Consider the following 23,347-nt stretch of genomic DNA (forward strand, 5'->3'; position numbering starts at 1 on the left):
GCATTGTGGATGCAAGCACATTGAGTTTTTTAGCAAAGAGGTTTTGTTACATTATTCTGCAACAGTCTGTGGCCATTTCAGGACCAGTATTGATAGACTGAAATGAGAAATTTCATTAAATCTCCTGAGAGGAAAAATGGGGATGATAATTGAAACTTTTAAGAAGGCCAGGCTTTCTGTTACATACTATCCGTTGTGATCATACAAGGATTTGTAGGTTGATAAATATAATAGGGTGTAGTTGAAAAGACTGCAGATGTAAAATGTCATAAGGTATTGAAGGCACATACTTTATAACCAAAAGCGGCTAACCCAGATGACAAAATAATTTATTAAAGTATAAAAATTTATAATCTATAATGTACTTAAAAATTTTAGAATCACTAAGCATTTACCTGTCTGAGCTATTGCTAGAGAATGATTCTTTCTTTCTGTAAGAATTATTTCCCAGTTCTGTATTATGATGGTGATTTACTGCATTTCTGGTCATCCTAAAACTGCTATTTATAAATTTAGCATCGGCACATAGCTGAGTGCTGTCCCATTAATGCAGATTAGTATGTAGTCCATCCTATTACATCCTTTTCAAAACATATAAAAATATGTTTTAATTGAAGCTTGAAGGAAAGCCCTCATTTAAAAATATGGTAAGTAGAAATTCTGGAAATACTAATAGTTATAACAGAGCTAGACTGTTCTTCCATCATGTTGCTGTTCTGTGGTATTATAGGTATTGGAGCTCTAAGAACAAACTTGTTTGTGTTCATTCAGTTCTTTCCTTCTACTGCATATTCTACTTTGAGAGTAGCAATTGGGGAAAACTTTCTCCTCTTTCAGCCTTCATAGCTTCAGTGAATAAAATAAGTGTATTAACTTTGCAATTGTAATTTACACTTAGGTGGAAAACTCTGACACACAAAGAGTTGAGGAGTATAGCTGCAAAGAAAGGAAATCTAAATCTTCAGTAACTGCAGGTAAAGAAACAGGTAAGTAAGTATATTCTTGTATACTGTACAACAGAGCTGGTTAGCAGGACACTGACAGAACCATTTTCAGTTGGAAAGTGTAGTTCCGTGAAAACTGAAAAGCATCAGTTTTGCCAAAATTTCCTTTCAAAGAAAAAATGGGCGGGAGGGGGCATTTCAGCCTTTCTGGGACAAAAAAAGTTCCTTTTGAAACAACTTTTTGCTTCACTTTTTTTTTTTATTTTGTGTTGTGTATTATAATTAAGTCAGAGTTGAAATATAAGTTTCAACTGACCAAAACCAATTTTTTTATGGAATTTTCTTTCATGGAGAATTTCAATATTTTAGGGGTTTGTTCTGAGTTAGAACAAAAACAAATTTTCAAAATCTTGAAATCCTCCTCAAAATGGAATTTCCATTTTCCACGCCGCTCTACTGTATACACACACAGCTAAACAAAAAGCGGAGTTCCGTGCTAAACGTGTTTGTGAAATATATTTCTCTTACTGATTGTTTCACCATGAAATTACTAAACCATGACTTTATTTTTAATTTTTGGCTTTGGGATATACCAGCAAAGGGTGATTGTATGATCCCATTTGGGACCAATAGTTCAGACTAATATACACAGTTTATTTCTTTAACTTTCAACACTCAGATGCATCAGAGTGGCTCAACAATCACTGTCCTACCCTCATTTTTCTCTTCAGAGATATTACTGAATTATCTGGTCAGATAGATATTTCAGTTGTTTTTACTATTGGACATTTTGAATCCAAAAAAGTTAGGCCTGAATTTTCAGGAAGTTTCATCATGCAGTTACCGTAGTGGTATACTGAAGTTGGGTAATTCTTTGAATTCACAAACCTTTTTATGCATGCAAATTCCCCAAAATAAAGGAGGAACAGTGCAACAGCAGTGTACTTAATAAAGCTAAGAAGATTTTACAAATCTATTTTCATTCCCATATATTGCATTGGCCCACAAGTGATAAGAATTCCCTGCACACCCAGATAGCTCAGTGTTTCACCTCCCTGCCCCCATTTTTTGTTTAGCTCCCTCTCATGATGCATCAATGGTACTAGTGACCATTAACCTTTGGTCAGAGAAATCAAACTCGGCTTCACTTGAAGGCAAAGCTTCTATTGGGTTATCCACTGTAACTTCTACAGTACAATGGCAGCCTGTAATGAAAAATCTCACGCACAAGCATATTGTACAACTGTTAATTTATGGTCAAATTAAGGTCAAACATACTTTTTTTTTTGTCATAAGAATTAATCTTTACATACTCTTGCTTTTTTAAAAATACAGGGGAAGAACATATAGATGAAAGACTGAACACCAGAAAAAAAAAGCCTTGCCTTCCTCTAGATTTTCGTTACTGCTAGAATAGAGACAAAAATAAGTCTGAATGTGCCCTTTATTTTTCTTCTTGTGTGTGAATGTTAGTGATCATAAAAGGCATCTCTCTGATATCTCTACAGAGTGAAGTCCTCTGTATATTCACAGAACGGGTATAGTAAATGCAGCTGCAGTGCAAGCTTATTCACAGTGCCTTAGAACCCTGATTTGGAGGGATTATCATTAGCAGGATAGTTCAGTCTCCGTGCCCAATCACTAGACGTGTCTCCTGGAACTGCCAACAGATGTACTGTGTCCACTGGGAATTGGACTGAGGGAAATCAATCACAGTGTAACTTCAGAATGGAGATTTAAATATTGAATTCTGCTCTACACAGTCCAGCTTCAGGCAAGATGCAACATACAGTGCATAAACACTCTTCAGAACTACACTTACTACTCACTTTCCTCTGAGCATTTTATATCCAATCTGTGCAGTGTATACTAAGGACTTGATCATTTATATATTTATACTTGTGTGTTTCAGCACAGGAAACTTCAAATACCATAGACATGACAGAAGCAGCAAATATCCAGATTGAAGTAAAAGATGAAGAGGTAAGCATGCTTATTATATTCAGCTTTTACAGATGGAAGCAAAACATACATAACCATTGTACCTTGGGTTTTCTGACCAACATTCTAAATGGAACATGAAGTTGGCACATATACAGATACTTTTGAACTACCAGTGCCTGGGAACAGGATTGCCTTTCTTGTTCTCTCATGCGGTAAATCTGACATACTCCCACTTTTTAATTACAGATAGAAATACCTGATCAGGAAAAAGTAAGCAGCATGCCAGGAATGGAAAAAAACCAATCGCCTACTCGAGAAGGTGAATCAGGTAGCTGAAACAACTGCAGACACACACATTTATCTTCATAAATCTTAAGGGTTTTTTATACTTCTGTGTTCAAATTTGTGTATGTAATCATGGCTCATGGGCCAGTTGGGTAACTTGATCCTAGTGCTCTGCGCAGCCATGCATTAGGCTCAGGTTTGATTTCCAGTCCTAGTCTCTACCTTCAGAGGCTGATTTGGTTCCAAGAAATTTGTGGGCGTACCTGGCACTGATCATTGTTGAACTGTCTCATTAGGGAGTAGCAGAGGCAGGTTAGAGGCACCCGATCCCTGCAGGAGGAGAGACACCCAGCCAGGACTTTGTTTTGTCTAGCCAGAACCACAGCCTTCCCTGCACATAGCATCTGTGGGAATTGGGTGCTACTGGCTCTGAGGCAGCGCAGGGAGCCCTCTGCAGCTCCATTATCGTGGTCCCACTCACTCCCATGACAGCAGGGCTACAGGGGGCTCCCTGTGCTGCTGCAGAAGTCATTCATCAGCTTGTAGCATTCCCTGGAACTGGGGGCTCATCTTCCTCAGGGCAGACGTTTGGATAATAGAGTTTCAGATAAACAGGAGTATACTGTATTTTTTATTTGTTCTCCAATAGCTGTTTTTAATTTAAATAAAAAAGTCAATAGCCCTTATGGTTGAGAAGATGACCTTGAAAACATGCATGTGACCCATGCAGTACTGTCTGCTTGAGTTTGCAGAGAGTCAAAAACAATTACTCTGACAAGTGGGCATCACTCCTATTCATCTCCGTGGACTGTTAACTCAGATGTTAAATGTCAACATTACCTATTTCACTGTTGTTAAAAGCAGTTAAGAAAGCAGAGGAATGTATTAGGAAGACTTGCATAATCTGTTGAGTGGCATTTCATTTTGGTGTTATGAGTGGATGGCACATAGGAGAGTACCACTGCCTTTTTCTCCCCAATCTGACCAGTGGAGCTGAAAGGCCAGAGGGGAGGAACAGAGCCAAGGGAGGTATCGCATCCTCATCAAAGGGCAGCCACTCCCATAGAGTCCAGCAAGAAATCCCCATTTCCTCCAAGGGAGAGACGAGTCCAGCAGTACCCATAAATGTAGGTGAATCGTACTGAGAGGGAACCAACTCCTGGAAGCCTGAGGACCCCAGCAGAACACACACGATCATATTTTGAACATCACAAAATCTTCTGCGAGTGGTGTCTCATTTTGGCATCTGAAGTAGGTGGAGCTTAGCTTGTTGGTAAAGCTTGGGAGAATATCACTTTTTTTTTTTTCCCGCCCCCAGTTCAAGCCCTGATGGACAGGGCAGTGGAGCTTGATCTGGGAGGTGAAGCGGCGGGGAGGACAAAGAGGGAAAAGGAGCTCCACTCTAATAATATCCCCCCAAATGTTTCACCTGTTTAGTCCTAGCATCTACTGTCAGAATCTATATGGGAATATCCATCCAAGAATTGTGATCTGCCCTCGGTAATATTGATAAAGCACTGCTTCAATTACCGCTGAAGAGTTTTACAAAAAGAAGATAATATTGCACCTCTTAACCATAATTATTTTATACACACTACATATTAATGATAGTAGAAGAGTAAAAATATGTGAATGATATTGGACTAATGGACATTTTTACTTCCTCTCTTGATGACTGTTTTTCTTCTGTTGCTCCAGAGAACAAATAAATTTTTTCAAAATGATTAATTTATAAATATATTGAATGAAAACATATAGCATATAAAGCAGTTTTGCTGTTTAATCTGGTTGGAATGCAGTTGAGGTCCATGTTTAATTTAGTGTGCCGCAGCTATGAAATTGAGGTTTGTCATGCTTTTTAAAAAAACTATGATGAGTAATATAGAACTGAAAGTCTCTTTTCATTATTTCATGTATTTGCTCCTTCAAAGAGAAAGGACTTGATTTTCCCCCCCCCCCCCCATTTACATTTTTGTGGGACAACTTGGCTGATGCAAAACAGGTGTAAATGAGAAGAGGATCAGGCTCTCGTAAGCATAGACAGGTGCATTTCAGTTAAACATTTAAACTGTTTTACAGATGATTATCCGATTACTCAGGATTTGAGAAAAGGAAACAAACAGAGTCAGTGCTCCAAAATAAAAGAGATCAAGGTATTTTTGTCCATTTTCACTGTTGTAGTCAAAAAGATATTGAGAGAATTTTGGTGTCTGATGCTGTAGATATATATGTTTTGATTTGGGGAATGATTTCCATAATTACAGTAATTGTAAATTCTTACAATAATATTTTAACTGTTAAATGTTACCATGAAAAGATTCAAACTGTTCAAGCCTCAGTTTTGAACTCTTCCAAAGTTATGAGGCGGCTAAGTGTCACACATCAGATGGGACATCCACACGTTTGGCAGCTCTTCGCACCTTCCTTCATTTCAGTATAATCTGCTTGGAGCAGAATCTTGTACATATGGCTGGACAGCAGGCATACAACACCAGTTCCCTCTCAACCATTGCAGGCTGCTGCTACCAAAGATTCTGCTTCTCCTCTCTCTGCTCCCCCTGTTGGTGCCCTGCCAGCTTGGGTCTCTGAAATTGGGGGAAGAGGAGGAGGCTAGTGCTATATATTGCAGGCAGAGATGTGAGGAAATGAGGGGGAAGGAGCAGAATGGGGGAATACTGAAAGGGAGCAACAAAACAGTGGATTAGAATGGGGAGCAGGGACAGAGATTGGGCAGGAGCTGAAAATGAGCAGGATACAAAGGCTGAAAGAGGATTGGGGCACAACTGTGGGATGACTGGAGAGGGACGGCTTGGTGAAGCGTGTTCCAGGCTCACTGCCCCCTAAAATCTTCCTCCTATGCAACAACTCTCCTAGGTTGTGCCAGCCTCTTCTACAGCCCCATCCATAGTCCAGGCTATCTCAACTTCTCCCCCTGAAGAAAACACCCCTTCTAAACTCTCCTTCCAACACCCCATTCTCCATTGGTTGCCCCAGTCCCCTGCTTTTGAGGTTTAATGGGAATAGGCTCCTGTCTCCCTTGCATGTATGGCTGTGGAGGACCCGGATGGGGAAACCAGTAGCTATTTTTCATAATCAAAGTATGTCACAGAGCTGAACAACACCTGGTTACTGTGAAATTTGTATAATCCAGTTGGGAATATACCAGGTTATTTTTTCTTCCCTCTACATTTGATGGAAAAATAGCCATCATCTGAGTGTGTCTGAGTATATTCTGTGTGACTAGATTATCCCGCTGCTTGGTACAGTAACTCCTCATTTACCATCTTCCTGCTTAACGTTGTTTCGAAGTTACATCGCTGCTCCATTAGGGAACGTACTCTTTTAAAGTTGTGCAATGCTCCCTTTTAATGTCGTTTGGCTGACTTTACAAGGGAGCATTGCACAAGTTCCTCTTCTCTGCCTCTGGAACGCAGGGGCTTTAGGGGCTGCATGGTGCTGGGCTTTGGGGGCCCTGCATTTACATTCATATTTTTTAAGAGTAGCTGGGAGTGACATTATAGTTGTAATAAAATACTCTTTATTTTTTCAAAATAATTAAGGATGTGACCTCTGGAGATGTAGCTGAGGTATCCAAAGAAATCATTAGGAAACATGCACCTCTTTCAAATACTGTGGAAGAAAAAGGTAATGTAAATATAAGTTCAGGGCAATTTACTGAAACTGTACACAGTTATTTTTAATTAGAATATATATTTGAGATAACAAAATGAGAATCTTTATTTCATAATTAAATATTTGCTTATCTTCTCCATTAATAGTGTTATGTCTATAAAAATGTTAAGTGTAGTAGCCATTGAAAAACACTTGGTTGGCTTTTGAAATTCCCAAAGAGTTGATTCGGGGCCCCTGGAAAGCCTGTCCAGAGAAGGTGCACAGGAATGTAAGCCAGCCACTGCTTCTGCTCCATTGCATGACCTGGAGTCAGAAAATGGGCCGTTTGCCAGAGAGGTGGGAGGGTCAGGACACTTCACCAGTGAGGCTCTGTGTAGCTCTGGCCATAAATTAGAGCTGCCTTTCCTTGACAGAACCACAACCTGCTCTTGCAGAGAGGAACTCCCCCTTCCAGTCAGCTGCCTGTAGGAGCAAAGTGTATAAATTGCATTGACTATGGATGACTTAGCCCTATTAATTAATTTTATACATTGTATTAAAAACAAAGAATTATATAGTGTCCTATGAATTAATGTTGGCTTTGACTTCCTCATCTACCTTCCTTTGCATGGTGTCAAGACACTAACGCAGGATTGATCTGTTTAATGGCTTCAATTCTCAATATCAACAAACTCACTGACAAATCTGAGTTTGTTTTGCAATTAACTACCTATTCAGCTCACCCCGCTAGCTTTCTGGTTGGTGGGTGTCGAGGGAAAAAAATTAATAGTAGTATCATTAAATAACTTGACTTTGGGGTTCTTGTTATAATAATGTGTAACCCTCTCAAACTTTGGAATTCCATTATTTTAAAATCCAAAACCCAGTACAGTAATTTCTACTTGTTTAGGCTGCTTCATTAGACAACATAATACAGCAAAAATTGTAAGACAAATATCTGATTTATTAATAGTATTTGTACTGACATTTAAGTTATAGTACCCCCAGGCACATAAGTAGTTTTGAGCAGTACAGAGACTGTGGCCAATTTTTTTTGTTTCTAAAGCGAAGCTATGCAGTGAAGTTGTGTCTTTGACTTTGTATTTTGTGCAGATGAGTTAACCAGCAAGCAGGATACCTGTGAAAAAGCAAAGCAGAGCCTGGAGTGTAATTTAAGTTCTGTAGAGGCAAGTAGTCTTATCCATCTTAATTCATTGCCATTTGAAAGTTTAGCATTAAGACAAAATTATATTTTGTCTTTTACTTTGACTGCAGCAATAAAACTACAATATTGATTTCACCTCAGCCATAAAAGAAAACAATGATTTGATCACCTGGAGCATTGTAGAGTGACTAATTAAATAGCCAGGCTATAATGTCCAATCCAGAATATAAACCATGAGTAGTTCTGTCATCAACCAGAGTGAAAAATGCAGGAAAGAAGTCATATCACTTGTATGGTGTTTTATTTTTATAAGAGAGTAATCTGAAGAGAGATACGGTATGTGCTGGTGCTGTATATGTAACAAATTGCATTTAACCTGCAACTTTGACCACTTCATTTGCATTCCTCCCAATTAATCTCTGCCAAGATTACTCCCAAAAGGCAAAACAGCCACAGGTAATTTTTTTAAAACATAACCTGGCACAACATTTTTCTTTACTTTCCAGACCCCAGCCTTACAAAGGTTGAATTTCTCCCTCCAAACTACAATGGCCTGAAATATATACAAAAGTAAATTCTGAACCACTGACAGGTTTGAGATCTGATATCTCATGACTCTTCAAAACTATAAATCACAGTAATTGTTGCTATTTACTGTTAAAAGCCAATAACTATCCCTTTCCAATGGTATAAGGACTCTATTTCTAGCTCTGATATCAGGGCACCATATCTTGCCATATTGATATGTGGAAAAGCTATTGTAGGCAATTTTCAGAAGTTTAAATATATTTGTATTTTTCCTCTTTAGAGAGAGAGAGTTGAATTTATGTTAATTAAGGAAGCAGTCTGGCTTTGCAAACAGAGGGGTATGAAAAATAGTACCACAAAAAAATTTAAAATAGTTTTCTGTCTGCAAGGTATGTGGCTTAGAAATGTAAGTTAATTTACTGTTTGTGAAAGGTGCATTGATTGACTGTCCCGGAGACTGCAATCACTACCTAGACATAGCACAGGTAGTAACAGTGCAAATTTACTTAGAATACTCCTATTGTATTAAAACCCAAAATTGGAAGAAGCATCTCTAAAGCTATGTCTACATTATGAGTTAAAGGTGTGATTCTGAACTCGTGTGCATACATTTGTGCTAGCCTGAGAAGAGCTTGCATGAGTATAAATAGTAGCGTAGCCGCAGTAGCAGCAAGAAAACTATTTATATTTGCATTAGCTCTCATCAGACTAGTTGCACATATGCATGCACAAGCTGGGTATCACACCTCTAGCTTGTGGTATAGATGTAGCCTAAGAGTACATCTGTATTGCAGCTGGAGATGTGAATTGCAGCTTCTGTAGACACATCTGTGCTGTCTGTACTCTAGCTAACTTGCTAAAAGGAAAAGTGAGGAAACTGCAGTGTGGGCTTGTGTGGGCTGCATTAGCAAGTATGTACGCAAAAATGTCAAGTGGGCTTATGAAGCTTGCACTGCAGCATCCTCTTTTCCTTTTAGTGAGGTAGCTAGACTATAGCTAGCATGGGTACATCTATACAAGCTCCATTCACGCTCTCAGCTGCAATGTAGACATATCCTAGAGCTGAGAGAGAAGTAGGTTTCCTTCCTCATTCACAGCTTGATCCAAAGTCCACTGAAATCAGAGGAAAGACTACCTTTGGCTTCAGTGAGCTTTGGATCAGGTCCTCAGTCTTTGGTCTCTCTCGTGGAACTGCCAATGAGGTGCCAGTTGTGGTGGGTTTTGGGATCTGGCCATCTGTCCAGTAAAAATTAGACTGACACCCACTAACTTATTTCACAGAGGCTATAATAAAGCAATCAGATGATGATTTTTGTTGTTTACAACCTGGGCTAGATTCAAGCCAATGACCGTGAGGTAAAAGATTGCATTCTTTACCAAAGCCTTGAAATATGTAGACCTCAACTAGTGATATAGTGTAAGTTACATCTGCAGCGATTCTTACTCAGGACATATGTCTTTAAATAATAGAAATAAAAATCTTATTTTGATCATCTGAATGGCTCAGCTGTTTGACTGCAGACTTTTTGGCTATTATGATTTGAAGGCTGTTCTGTATGTCATTGGAAAGATACTTTGTACTAGAAAAGGTCTCAGATTTCCCTTAAAGCCAGGATAGTATGGTCATTCTTATTATTCCCACTGTTTGAATGAATACCTGTACTAATTTAAAATCTGATGTTACAGTAACTAAAGCCTGTTTCTCCCCTCTTTTTAGGAAAATCAACCTGTAATAGTTAAGCGGAAAAGAGGAAGGCCTCGTAAATACCCTCTTGAAGCAGTACAGAGTAGTAAGTACTATGTGATACCTTCATAGAAAATATGAAAATGTTAACAATGATTTTTCTGAATCTTTTTTTTTTTTCTTCTTCTTCAGGGGTGGATTCAGAAGCTGACATAAACACTGGGAATGTAAGTGTCTGAATATTTTATTTGGATACAGGGGAGTCGCATCTTACGCGGGGGTTAGGTTCTGAATTCAGCGCGTAAAGCGAAAATCGCATATAGTCAAACATTCATTGAGTAGAATGGCGGGCGGAATCACCCGCACTGCAGGTACAGTATTTAAATTGTTGGTTTTCTCTGTTTTTGTTTTGTTTTGCCGAGCGCGTATAGTTAAAATCGCATATGTTAAATGCACCTATGATGCGATTCCAGTGTACGCACATTTTGGTCATTTAAAACTATTTTTATGTAATTTACCATGTAAAAAACAAATCAATAAATATATAAACTAGAAATTAATGGTTGAGTGTATTGATGTGAAAATATAATCCAATATAATAATTGATTTCTGTGAGCAAAAAGTTATTCTAACCAATTGGAACTCAGTAGTAGTGTCCAGCAGTCTAGCAGTACTTTTTTTAATCCAGCATTGTAAATGCTGATGGGAGGATTTAGTTGGGGATTGGTCCTGCTTTGAACAGAGCGTTGGACTAGATGACCTCCTGAGGCCCCTTCCAATCCTGATATTCTATGATTCTATGTAAATTCTCTTTCAAAAATTGTAGCAGCAATAAAAATATCAAACTTTTTACAGATAATTTTACACACCAACTCAAATACTGATTGCAGACATTTGTATGCTGTTATAACCTATGGTGGGGTCATTTTGGCCTAAGTATTGGGAAAGGAGGAAAAGACTTAGTTTTGCCTCCTTTTCCACCCTATTAGTTCCAGCAGTGAGCTCAGTGCATCTAAGTATCACTCGCCTCATATACGTAAAAGAAATGATCTAGTAAAAAGCTGGTTGTGTGATCCCTATATGTTGTCGGGAGTTTCAGTATGGGGGATTTCAGTTTGTATTTAAGCTAATAGGCCTACTCAGAAGACAGATATATGTGAATAGTAAATTAAGAGCTCCCCAGGTAACCCTCTAACTTCTAAGAGCCTTTGCTGTCTATTTTATTAATATTCTAACACATGCAACAGCTGCTAAAGAGGATACCTATTCTGTTGAATGCATTTTTGCTCAGTACAGTCCAGTCAAATTTATAGTGTGGTGTGATGTTGAATCAGAACTTTTACCTCAAGTGTAGCTGATCTGGAAATTTTCTGGCTCAGCATTTTTCCAAAGGTAAATGCCAAGTCATGAAATTTGAAATGGTCCACAGGAGTCTGGCAGCCTGAGGAGTCAGTTGGCCCAGGATCCATGTAAAACCAAAATCCCAATCTTCCTGGCTTCTTAGCAACCCTACAAGCAGGCTGCTGAAGAACCTGAGAACCCCAGCTCCTGAGCTTTGAGGCTCACTGCTCAGCCAAAGTTTCTAGGCTCCCAAATCCCCTTCAACCTGCCTGGCACAATTGTTCCAAATCAATTTTTCAATAAAGCCCTTTTTGGATTTGTTTTGCTGAGCATCTTTCATCATTTTGTTTTTGTTCCGAATCAGAATGAAAACAAATTTGGAAATCTTCCGTGAAACAAAATTACTGTTCTTCATCTAGTTCTAATCCCACTCAACTTTTGTTGTTAGCTGACAATTTCTAACAGTCCCTTATAAGGAAATGTCCTGCATCTTTGTGTGGTGACTCACATTGGCATATTTATCAATCAACATACATTGGGTCCAGAAGGAGCTGGATCTACCCTCCACCAGAAATAGTGTGCCTATAATGTGAAGCCTTAGTGATTGGAGATAAGAAAGGGGAGATTGCTTCTGATCCATTAATGCTACTGGGGATAAATGCACACTTCAAAGGCAACTTTAGACTCCTTATTGCAGACTCTTAAATCCAGTGGTAAAAGCAACTCTTTTTGTATTCTTATAGCAGATTGTAGTTATGCAGTTTTTCCTCTATCCAGAGTGAACACTAACTTGTGGCTGTAGTGATTTTGTGAGTTTCTGTAGTAGTGTAGATTTACATAAAATTGCTGTACCACACCTTCCTTTCCTACATATCATGACATACTGTTAAATTGCCTTGACTGTGCAAGGTTAGTTTTCAGAAACTTGTGTGATCTCGGTTGTTTTCAATAAGTGTTTGGTAAGCAGTAGCATTCCAAGGTGTAAAATGCATGTTTCAATAATTGATGTAATTTGATTTGTCCATGGACTAACCTGACAAATAAATTGTTCTGAACTCTGTCCAGTCATGCATGGAATAAATGCAGACCAGTGTCACTACAAGAAATTAGATATAAAATGTTCCGCATGTCAATCAGACTTTTCTATTGTTTCTGGTTTTGGAAACATGTTTTTATATCTATAGAAGTAAATCTCAGTGCTTGCTAATCCATTGCTAGGTTTATCTAGTTCTATTTTAAGAAATGTTTGGGGCTTTTTTTAATTTTAGGTTCAACAGTCTCCAATTCTTGCTACTAGAGGAAAGTTTTCTCAAACAGGTAAGCAAGTAAATTATCCATCTACCTTAACAGATCAACAGGAAAGAGAAGGGGGAGACCTATAAAAGCTTACCCTTCCAGATGGTTCTAAAGTGTCCTTCCCGAGCTTTGCCTCTGCGTTCAAGAGTCTCTCCTCTCTATGAAACTAAGTAAATGAATTGGTAGAAACATGATGTCCCTCCCTTACATGAGTTTTATATAGAATAGAAAGATAGCAATTAGGTTATTCTCTTTTGATCCTGGTAGGACTTACTTCAACAGTGCTGCTCCTGGTGTTAAGTAAGGAATAATACACGACAGAAAATGTTGTTATGCTATATGCACTGTGTTGGGGAGCACAGGACAGAACACAGAAGTAGTGGCTGCTATAGTAAAACCGACTCTCAACTGCTAGTGATCAGTTTCCCTCTTTTGCTTCCATCTCTTTCCATGAATCAGATACCAAAATTGCAAATAATAAGGTAAGAAGGTTAAAATAAAAATAGAAAAATAAGTCCGTAGCTGAGAAAAGATAGGATAACTTCACTTTCTGTGGAAATGGGATCAAAAGGTGGGTACAGATAGACCAAGGGAGGTATAAAAAGCAACAATGGGACGGTATCGGTCAGCATGATAGGCTGTTGTCTCAGCAAACCAGGAGCCTGACGACTCTCTAGTTTTTTGTAGGCTTCACAGCCAAGGAGAATTTTTATGAAGTGATTTTTGTTTCTACTACTTCCCATGCCCCAAGTAGTATTTTCAAATGTATATAACTATTAAATAAAAACAGGTTTTTTTCAAACCTGACCAAGGCATTACACTTCAGTGAGGCTGGTTCCATGCTATGTTTGAAACCTCAAAGTCTGGCTTAAAAATGGCTATCTGCATGGGGGTTCATTGTGGGGAGAGACTTCGTGTTCACAATAGGAAATGGGGCTTGGGGGCTTTTCTGTATAACAGAGAGAGAGAAACAGTTGATTCAAATTTCCCACAACCTTCCCAAAAATAATCTTCGTTGGGCAAAACTTTAAGCATGGAAAATGTCACAAGAATTTTTCAGAAAGTTATGAGCACATGATACTGGATTTATAAGTGAAACTGTTTTGCACCAATTACTATCATGATTGTTACTGGATCAAGATTTTTTTTGGATTATTATACAGGTTCAGGGCAGAATTTGTTTATATACTTTTATTGAAGCTTTATAGCAGAGCTGGAGTATCCATACTATATGGACTAGATGACCTCTTGAGGTCCCTTCCAGTCCTATGACTCTACCACTCTGTATTTTAAAGAAAAAGTACTATCTTCTGGGGTACTTTTTAACACATCTGTGTTTTGTAAGATTTTACAAAATGTACTGAAATGTTAATGTATTCATAGTTTAACACGGCAAAATGAATGAACTCTGTTCACGTTTTATTATTCATTAGGTTTATTTTGCAAGGTATATTGTATACATACAATATGATGGAGGGTAATTTAGCTACAACTAATCAGGAAAGAGATCTTGGAGTCATTGTGGATAGTTCTCTGAAGACGTCCACACAGTGTGCAACAGCAGTCAAAAAAGCAAACAAGATGTTAGGAATCATTAAAAAGGGATACAGAATAAGACGGAGAATATTGCCCTTATATAAATCCATGGTTATGCTCACATCTTGAATACTGCGTACAGATGTGGTCTCTTCATCTCAAAAAAGATATACTGGCATTAGAAAAGGTTCAGAGAAGGCCAACTAAAATAATTAGCGGTTTGGAATGGGTCCCATATGAGGAGAGATTAAAGATGCTAGGACTTTTCAGCTTGGAAAAGAGGAGACTAAGGGGATATGATAGAGGTATATAAAATCATGAGTGGTTTGGAGAAAGTGAATAAGGAAAAATTATTTACTTGTTCCTATAATATAAGAACTAGGGGCCACCAAATGAAATTAATCGGCAGCAGATTTAAAAAGAAATTCTTCACACAGCGCACAGTCAACCTGTGGAACTCCTTGCTTGAGGAGGTTGTGAAGGCTAGGACTATAACAGGGTTTAAAAAAGAACTAGATAAATTCATGGAGGTTAAGTTCATTAATGGCTACTAGCCAGGATGGGTAAGGAATGGTGTCCCTAGCCTCTGTTTGTCAGAGGGTGGAGATGGATGGCAGGAGAGAGATCACTTGATCATTAGCTGTTAGGTTCACTCCCTCTGGAACACTTGGCATTGGTCACTGTCGGTAGACAGGATACTGGGCTCGATGGACCTTTGGTCTGACCCAGTATGGCCATTCTTATGTTCTTAAAGGCCTATTGTCATAGGTTTTTGTTGCATGTCTATATTAAATATAATTATGCAGGTCTTTGAATGTTAATAATAAATTTCATTCACAATTCGAGCTTTTTCATTAAATGTATTGACTCAACTCCAACGCACTTAAATGTGTGTTTATAGTTTTAGTATATGTTTCTGCTCATACAATCTAATAATATGGATGGATAATGTCCTTTCTATATATGCTATGACAGATAAGCAGATGGACTAATAGGATGATCAAGCTTTGTCGAACCAAACTGGCAAAGCTGAGGCTTGGGAGTAGGATTTTCTCATGCCTTGCAGATAGCAAAGAGAGCTAGTAGTTCTGTAGGTGGGGGGAAAAGACAATTTGCTTTTGTCATGAGCCTCCTTTCTGTTATGAGGGATTTCTATCTGCACTATTATGCAGATGGTGCCAGATGGCAAAATTCTCTCCCAGGGATGGAGTAGACTTTGTTCCAACACAGAGTTGGGTAGGCCAAAATTAAAGGTTGTAAGCACCCACTACAGTGACAGCACATATATAGTTTCCCTTTCAGGCCTGGGAGCTGCTTCTTAGGATAGTTTGCATGGTGGAGATTGTATATGCATTTTTAAAACATGCACCACGGTCCTTCAGGAGTATTAAATGAAGGACCCAGTCTACCTTTACATGAATAGTCCCTTTTGAGTCATGCAAGAGTTGCAGTCAGACCCTAAAACTCTGTCCTTTTCTGTTGCTGCCATCCTCATCTGTTAGATAGCAATTGAAATAGTTAAATAACTTTGCTTTTTCATTAAAGTGGAATGTCATTAATGACTCATTTTAAATCAATAAATGCAGTAAATAGTGTAATGTGACCTAAAAATCTTAATTTTAAAGACCTGAATATTGTTAATGAATAAGCTATCTCTCTTTTCAAAAACAAAAAAGCCTGCCTTTTGTTTCCAGTTGGTTGGCATCCCTGCTGGAAAGAGAGCCTTTAAATGTGTTTCTGACTACTTTGGTAATGTTTATAAAAAGCCAACAAACTGAGTTTGGAAACTTCTTTTTTAAAAAGATTGATTTAGTAAAGGGATTTGAAGTTCAGTTTTACATTTGGGTAGAGTTCTTACAGTGTTTCTTCTTTTTAGCTAAAGAGACGTCTAATAAGAAAGAAACAGCAAATGTAAGTGCAGACGTTTTTACAGAAAGCCTCTAAGCAGTATACTGAAAAATGGCCCACTTTCTCACATATCATTAATCCTGTTTGTTTTCATTTCATTACCGCAGGAGAGTGAGGCGGGAAAAGCAGAGATGACTGTGCGTCGAAGAGGAAGAAAGCCCAGATGTTCTGTGATTCCATCAGAGGAAACTGGTAAGACATGAAATTGTGCTACTCTTAACAGACTGAAGAGTTTACTGTGCCTAGGTATGCATTAAATTGTAACAAGATCAGCTTTATTGTGTTTTCCTTTCATTGGGAAAAAATCATTGGGTTACAGCTAGTGTAAATATTATGTAAATTGCTGTAATCTCATGTCAGAATTGGTACATCCCAGATGCTTCTATAAACCCCCATGAATTCTCTATGAATTCTGGCTGTGAACTGCCAAAGTAAACTATTGAGAATGTGTTTGAGAGATTAAGTCAAACAAGTGTGAATTAAAAGTGTTGAAGGATGAAGGAAACGGAAAATTGCTTATTTTACTACAAGTCCCATTTTAAATGCCTTTTCTAAACTAAGTGTCTATATCCTTTTGAAGGGCCTTTCATGAAATTATAACACATGTAAAATTTGTCATGGACAGAAATGCTGGAGCCGGAAAGAAAACGTCGGAAGTTGGCATCTGCTGCTGAAGAGGAAACGAAAGAACAGGAGGAAGATGATGATGAAGATGATGATGATGAAGATGATGAAACACACTCTGGAGCCACAACTAGATCAGCCACGAGATTAGAGGCTCAGAAGTAATATTCAGCTAGCAAGTATTTTTAAAAGACATTGCCACCAATTTTCTATGAGAGATGTACAGTTAACTAGCCTCTTTTAAAAAAAAAAATAAAATAATAAGTCTGATATTGAAAAATCTGTCATCCCTACAAAACAGGACAGTAACACTAGTGTTAAAAATCCCAGCTCCTCAACAGGTTGAACTACAAATTGCAACTCTAAGGTTGTCTATTCTACACAACCTATGTCACCACTGCTATGCCAGCATTGCCTCCAGTATAGACACAGCCTACACTGACAGTTTTTTCTGTTGGTGTAGTAACTGCACCTCCCCGAACACCATTAGTTATGTTAACAGAAGCAGTCTTCCATCTGCATAGTTGCATCTACACTGGCAGTTCACACCCTGACCAATGTAACTATGCCAATACAACTTTTATGTGTAGATCAAGCACAAAGCAATGTCTTTGCAATTGAAAGCTAATATTTTGTGCCATCCTCCACTCATCCTGGAAACTGACATGCTTTTCAGTTCTCACAGGAATGAAACTGGCAGGGAGAATGGTGGGAATGGTAAAGCATGTTTACCAGTAACTGGAACGAATATGTTGGTGGGTTGCATGTATAAAGAGCTGAGATTTTAATACTTTAAAGGTTATCTTTTTAGCTACAACACGTAAAGTCGTGTGTGTGTTGTGTGGGGACCTGTCCCTTGTAAATATTGTGCCTCATGTCATCATAAAGTGAGCCTCTGGTATTATCTATAGCAGTTGTAATGAAGTTGGCATTAGTTTAGCCCTCTCTCAGATTGTCATGGTATCTAGTGACTTTTTGCTTAATGAAGTCGGAGACTCTGAATCACAGTGCCAGGCTTTTTTCTATCATGTGCTGTCATATTACTTAATGGTAGTCAAGTTAAGAAAATGCAATAGGGGAGAGAATTCTATTTGTGGTATCTGATAGAAACTATCTAGAAATTACATGTTCAACCACCATAAGATGTACAGTCCTACCCCTTCTGGAGGAGGGCAGCTAGATATGTGTTGACAAACGCTTCACATGCATAATGGCTGCATCCCATCTGCTTGTTAAATCTTGGATTCCTGATAAGGAATTGATTCTAGTAATGAGTGAGTTGTTGCCTGTTGGACTGGCGCCCATGCAGTATATGTCCCTAAGATCTGTTCTTGCCAACCTTAGAGTGCTGCAGTTAATAAGTTCATAGATCTAAAATCTCCTTTTATCCTTGTGTAATAATGTAGTATATAGGAATACTGATAAACTTGGCTCATCTAAAAGCTTTAATTCACCCTGTAAAAAGTCCAGGACATCACAGAGGTGACAAGAAGAATTCACCTGAGTCAGCAAGTTTCTGCAAGGCCCATGCTCTAGATGATGAAATTGATGGCTACTATAGTGGTCATAATACCACACACACACACCAGCGTTCCACCAGCCATACTGGTATTCTTGCTGCATTGAGAAACTAGCTGCTTTCAAGATGTTCTGTGTTGTGGCAGTGCAAATAAAATTTTCAGTATGGAAAGGCCTGCCAAACTACTCCAATCCAAATTGTAGTAACCCTCATCTTGGGATGAGGAGCCCAAATAAAGGGAAGGGCACTTGATTTCTCCAGAAGTCCAACTTTATATAAAGTCCTGAAGATGAGGTCATGTCCAAAATTGGAGTATTCCAAAAGGTATTTCTGATTCAAGCAGACAATTAGGCTACTGTCTCTTATGACATCAGCAAACTTGGATGGACAGTCTCTCTCACTCAAGAATCAAGAAGACCTGAAGATTCCCAAAAGACACTTATTGTATCAGGCATGTAAGAACTAATTCCAGGCCCTTCTTCATAGCCCTCCTGGTAGGGATTTCTCCCAAGTTTGAGGCCAGGAGAATCTGGGTGATCTAGTAGGCAAGCAAGAGGCCTCTGACTCAGTTCCATGCTGTTTTTCTTTTGTTCCTCGAGACCATGAGAAGGAAAGGAGACAGCACCACAATTGTCAACTGCCATTTCTCTAAGAATTATAGGAAAAAATGAGGCACAGCGCCAATCTGCAGTGCTAAAGCAAGAAGTTTTCATTCTAGTGACCCCTTGAGATTAGAGAGAAATCTTCTTCTTTCCTGATGCCAAAAGTTAAATGGTACCAAAAGTACTGCCCGAGAGACCAACCTCAATCTCTGTCAGTGCTGATGGATGATCTGGTGAATTCTAAGGGCTATTCTCAGTGCAGCCAACAAAAGTTCATTTCTAGTCTTCCTGATGATTATGTTGAGCATAGGATTCCCATGGAATCACAGAATCAGATGTCAGGGCTTGACTAACTCAGAAGATCCTTCTTGGTTCCATTTTCAGTGACAACGTACTTTGACACCACCATCTTCATTGGGATTCTAGTAATCACTATCTTGGCTTCATTTCTGAGGACCTCATTTTTACCTTTATGGGAATCAACTGGTGTTCACACCACACCTTTAACAGCAATACTCTCTGGCCCTCAAGATCTTATATGCAAAACAGAAGAACAGTCATACAATTGTTGTTTGTCTGTGAATCCTCCAGGAGGAGTTACCTATACTGCTAACATCAACACACCCAAGACCAGATACTTGCTCGTAATTAAGGTTCTTCTTCAGGTGCTTGCACATGAGATGTGTGCACACTGTGTCCACCATTGCCAGAGATTTTCCCTCAGTGTTATCCGTTGGGCCAGCTCTAGTGCCCTCTGGAGTCGTGTGCTTTTGCGCTGGCATAGGGGCGCCGCAGGCCACTCGTGTTCTCAATTTTCCTTCTACCGCCCATGATGTTGCTGGAACGATCCCTCTTGCTTCAGTAAGGCTTCTTCCCAGTGGATTTTGGACTTTGATTCTTAGCTATTGTTTTAAGCATAGCTTTAGTGTATGTAGAGATTGTACTTTAGAGGTAGTGTAAATAGTGTAGCTAGGGACTAATTATCCCCTGGGACGAAGAGAGTCCCTCGATATGTAGAGTCCCTGAGCTTCAAACCTTGTGTCTCCTGCAGCAAACCTACGCCCATGAGTGACCCACACTCAAGTTCTTTGAAGTGCTTATGAGAAACTCACATGAGGGACAAGTGCCAGATTTGTCAGGACTTTAGACCCCTCACTAAAAAGGACAGAGAAATAAGACTCAAGGTTATCCTAATGGAAGCTACTCTCAGACCAACCTCTGAGCAAAGCTGCTCCGATTCTGCACAGAGTACTTCGGCGTCAGTGCAAAGCGCACCTCTGGCACCGCGCTCTTTCCCGCACCGTTCACCATCTCCCAGTGCAAAAGAAGAAGCACAAAAAGCAGCGCACTGGCAGCAGGTGCTCACCAGTGCAAAAAAAGGACAAGCATGGGGAAGGCAGCACGGTGCGACCCACGCCGTGGTCACCGAAGGAGGACTCTTAGGCTGCACGTAGGGTTCCCCTTCCGAGTCAGACGAAGAGTCACCTCCCATACCCTGTGCATAATTTAAAATTAAAGATAAGCACTACAAGAATAAAGGACAAACCTCAATTCTGGATTTCTTTAAAATGTATTCTTCTTTACTCTCAAATTTGCAGATGTCATTTGCATTGACAGTATTGATCCACTTGTGGCAAATGCCATATCGTTTTTTAATTTCCGTACTTATTACAAATGCATGCTGAATACGATTTGATTATTTTGCTGTATTTATTCATCATTCTATAAAAAGTTTTCTGTTAACGTTTCAGAAAGCAGCCAAGCAAACCAACCACCCGTGCTGCTTCTAAAGGCAACAGCCCAAGTCCAGTTTCTCCTAAAAAACAGCAAAATTCAGCAGCAAAAAAGAGGTCGCCTAGTGAGGCAAAAGTTAGCAAGTCTCCTCCATTGGCACAGTAAGTATGAAAATGGAAGCATCTTTTACCATTTGTTTTGGATGTCATTAAATTAGTCCTTTTTTCTGTATCTAATTTACTGCAATGCTGAACTGCAAAGCAAAAAGAAAAGTGAGTTTTGCCTTTCTCTGATATCCCAAAACTGTTTCAGAGGACTTTTCCTCATTTTTTTTTCTGTGTATTCTTTTACATTTGAAATATCAGGTTTTTACTTCCCATTCTGTGCTGGAGGATCTTGGAAAGTACTTGGGAGAGCCTGATTAATAATGTCACACAAGGCCAGGAGAACAGCAATTCAGGTTTCAGCAGCATGTGACCTACTCAGATTCTCCAAAGAGATTCCCTCTTTCTGTCAGATGAACTTGGGAAGGGAGCCTTTTGAGATTCTTAGTATTTCAAGTTTTAAAAAACGGCACTGGGAGGAGAGGGAAGGAAAGCATTTTTTTCCATTTTTAGTTTGAGGCTAACTCTCTATATGATACGGGAGCAATAAAGGGCACAAATAATTGTTTAGCTCCACAGAAACCCTCTACAGTATCGTTTACCTCTGCAGTATTCCTCCCTCCAGTGTGTGGCATTGGGAGCACGCACACTGCTTAAATAACTTGCAGCAATAATGACAAGCACATATTGTATATTGACAGTTAGAGGCTGTATTTCAGTTTACATTAAGTACTTTATGATGGCCAGTAGTTCGGGCCATGGTCATGTCTGGGTAGGGCTAAAGCACGATTGGCCTACACGTGCATGCACAAAGGGGAGTGGGTAAGATGCCTTTCCATTATGCCCTTTCCTGCACAAGAGACACGAGTCAGTTGCTGTTCTTTTACTGTCTTGAATGAAGGAACTTGAACCCTGCTTATGTCTTTCTGGGGCACAAGCCATCCCCCAAACAAGGGGGAAGAGAAAGGGACATGGTCCCACCACCTGTCTTCTCTGCACCAGCCAATGGAACTGGCTGGCTATTGAGGGTAAGTATATGTAGCATCCTTCTAAGGCAGAGGTCAGCAACCTTTCAGAAGTGCTGTGCCGAGTCTTCATTTATTCACTCTAATTTAAGGTTTCGTGTGCAGTAATACATTTTAACGTTCTTAGAAGATCTCTGTCTATAAGTCTAATATATATATATATAACTGAACTATTGTTGTATGTAAAGTAAATAAGGTTTTTAAAATGTTTAAGAAGCTTCATTTAAAATGCAGAGCCCTCTGGACCGGTGGCCAGGACCCAGGCACTGTGAGTGCCACTGAAAATTAGCTCGTGTGCCGACTTTGGCACCTGTGCCATAGGTTGCCTACCCCTGTTCTAAGGCATGGTGGAGTGGATATAGTCCCCCTACATGCTGGACAACTGAGGGAGGTGGTGTGCGCTGGGGAGTTGAGACAGTATCTCCTGGCATCTCACCCTGGGATGGAGGAGTGTGCCTCTAAGCAAGTGCACCTAAAACCCCTTTGAAAATATAAACAATTCTAAAAATTCTAAGTATTATTAATAATTGTTATAACATCTAGGTTAAAGATGCAGACTAGCAAGCGTAAAAGGGAAGCCAGCCCACCAGCGGTACGCAGAAAAGGCCAGCTGAAAGTCGACGAAACGCCATTAAAGAGAACAAAGCGATAATTGTTACCATCTGATAATATTCATGGAAAAGTTGGAAGAAAAGAGAGTGGTCTCTGCTTCTGTTTTGTTGTGTTAAAGCAAAGGTATTTGCATGTGCTTGTTTCTGAGCTCTAAGTTAATAGATGCAGAACTTAAGTTACATTTTAAACAGTTTTATAAACTATGGTTTATACAGAATATTATACAGATTAAAAAATAAGTTTACTTTGTATCTGAAAGAAAAACAATTACAGATTTTAACACTGACTCAGAAAGTTGGAATTTCCCAATGTGACATGCTAATACAGATGCTTCCACTCCACCAGGCACCAAGGGCCTACTAATATTCTATGTATATAAACTTGTAAAAATAGGTTGTATTTTACTGTGTATGAATCTAATCAATGATGAATGCTTTATTTATTGTATGGAGAGGACTGGTCTGTAAACTTTAGTATATACCTTAGGTTTTATTAATGATATTTTAAATTCTATGCAGCCATCAGTAGAAATCTTTTTTTTTTTCGGGGGGGGGGGGGAGGGGAAGCGGGGCTGTCAGGGGGGCTGTCTAAAATCCGAAGTTCTCTGAAATATTCTCAGACAGCTGGTAAAATATTCTCTTGCATGTATTAAAGTAGATTAGCATAGTAAAGAGGACTCTCTTCCTTTTCTGTTTACATTCATAACTATGTATAAAATAGGCATCTTTCCAGATTAACTTTTCATCTCTGAATTTTGTACCAACCTCAGTAGTAAATAGTACTAGTTTAGCTTTACTCAGACCATTTCAGCCAAAACTACTCTGAAGTACGTTATATTTCACAACTTAACTGTTCTTTCAGTGTTTGTCTTTCAATTAAGAGGG

The 23,347-nt window shown here is 39.1% G+C and overlaps 1 protein-coding gene across 6 annotated transcripts in view; it reads left to right on the top strand.

The window, feature by feature from the left end:
• Nucleotides 1–23,032, top strand: part of BOD1L1 (biorientation of chromosomes in cell division 1 like 1) — a 52,126-nt gene extending 29,094 nt beyond the window's left edge. For 2 of the 6 annotated variants that reach the window (XM_050947223.1, XM_050947225.1), the window contains 14 exons: nucleotides 899–986; nucleotides 2,857–2,927; nucleotides 3,135–3,216; nucleotides 5,253–5,326; nucleotides 6,734–6,818; nucleotides 7,899–7,972; nucleotides 10,196–10,268; nucleotides 10,355–10,389; nucleotides 12,772–12,820; nucleotides 16,212–16,246; nucleotides 16,351–16,435; nucleotides 16,869–17,028; nucleotides 20,740–20,883; nucleotides 22,395–23,032. In XM_050947223.1, the coding sequence (XP_050803180.1) occupies nucleotides 899–986; nucleotides 2,857–2,927; nucleotides 3,135–3,216; nucleotides 5,253–5,326; nucleotides 6,734–6,818; nucleotides 7,899–7,972; nucleotides 10,196–10,268; nucleotides 10,355–10,389; nucleotides 12,772–12,820; nucleotides 16,212–16,246; nucleotides 16,351–16,435; nucleotides 16,869–17,028; nucleotides 20,740–20,883; nucleotides 22,395–22,503 (1,164 nt within the window). In that variant the 3' untranslated portion in view covers nucleotides 22,504–23,032. Of the gene's footprint in view, nucleotides 1–898; nucleotides 987–2,856; nucleotides 2,928–3,134; nucleotides 3,217–4,161; nucleotides 4,960–5,252; nucleotides 5,327–6,733; nucleotides 6,819–7,898; nucleotides 7,973–10,195; nucleotides 10,269–10,354; nucleotides 10,390–12,771; nucleotides 12,821–16,211; nucleotides 16,247–16,350; nucleotides 16,436–16,868; nucleotides 17,029–20,739; nucleotides 20,884–22,394 lie in introns of those variants that run through there. The other 4 variants (XM_050947224.1, XM_050947226.1, XM_050947227.1 and 1 more) reach the window with 4 other exon arrangements.
• The last annotated feature ends 315 nt before the right edge of the window (nucleotides 23,033–23,347 follow it).

This window comes from Gopherus flavomarginatus, chromosome 3, assembly GCF_025201925.1.
Source record: "Gopherus flavomarginatus isolate rGopFla2 chromosome 3, rGopFla2.mat.asm, whole genome shotgun sequence".
Classification (NCBI taxonomy): domain Eukaryota; kingdom Metazoa; phylum Chordata; order Testudines; family Testudinidae; genus Gopherus; species Gopherus flavomarginatus.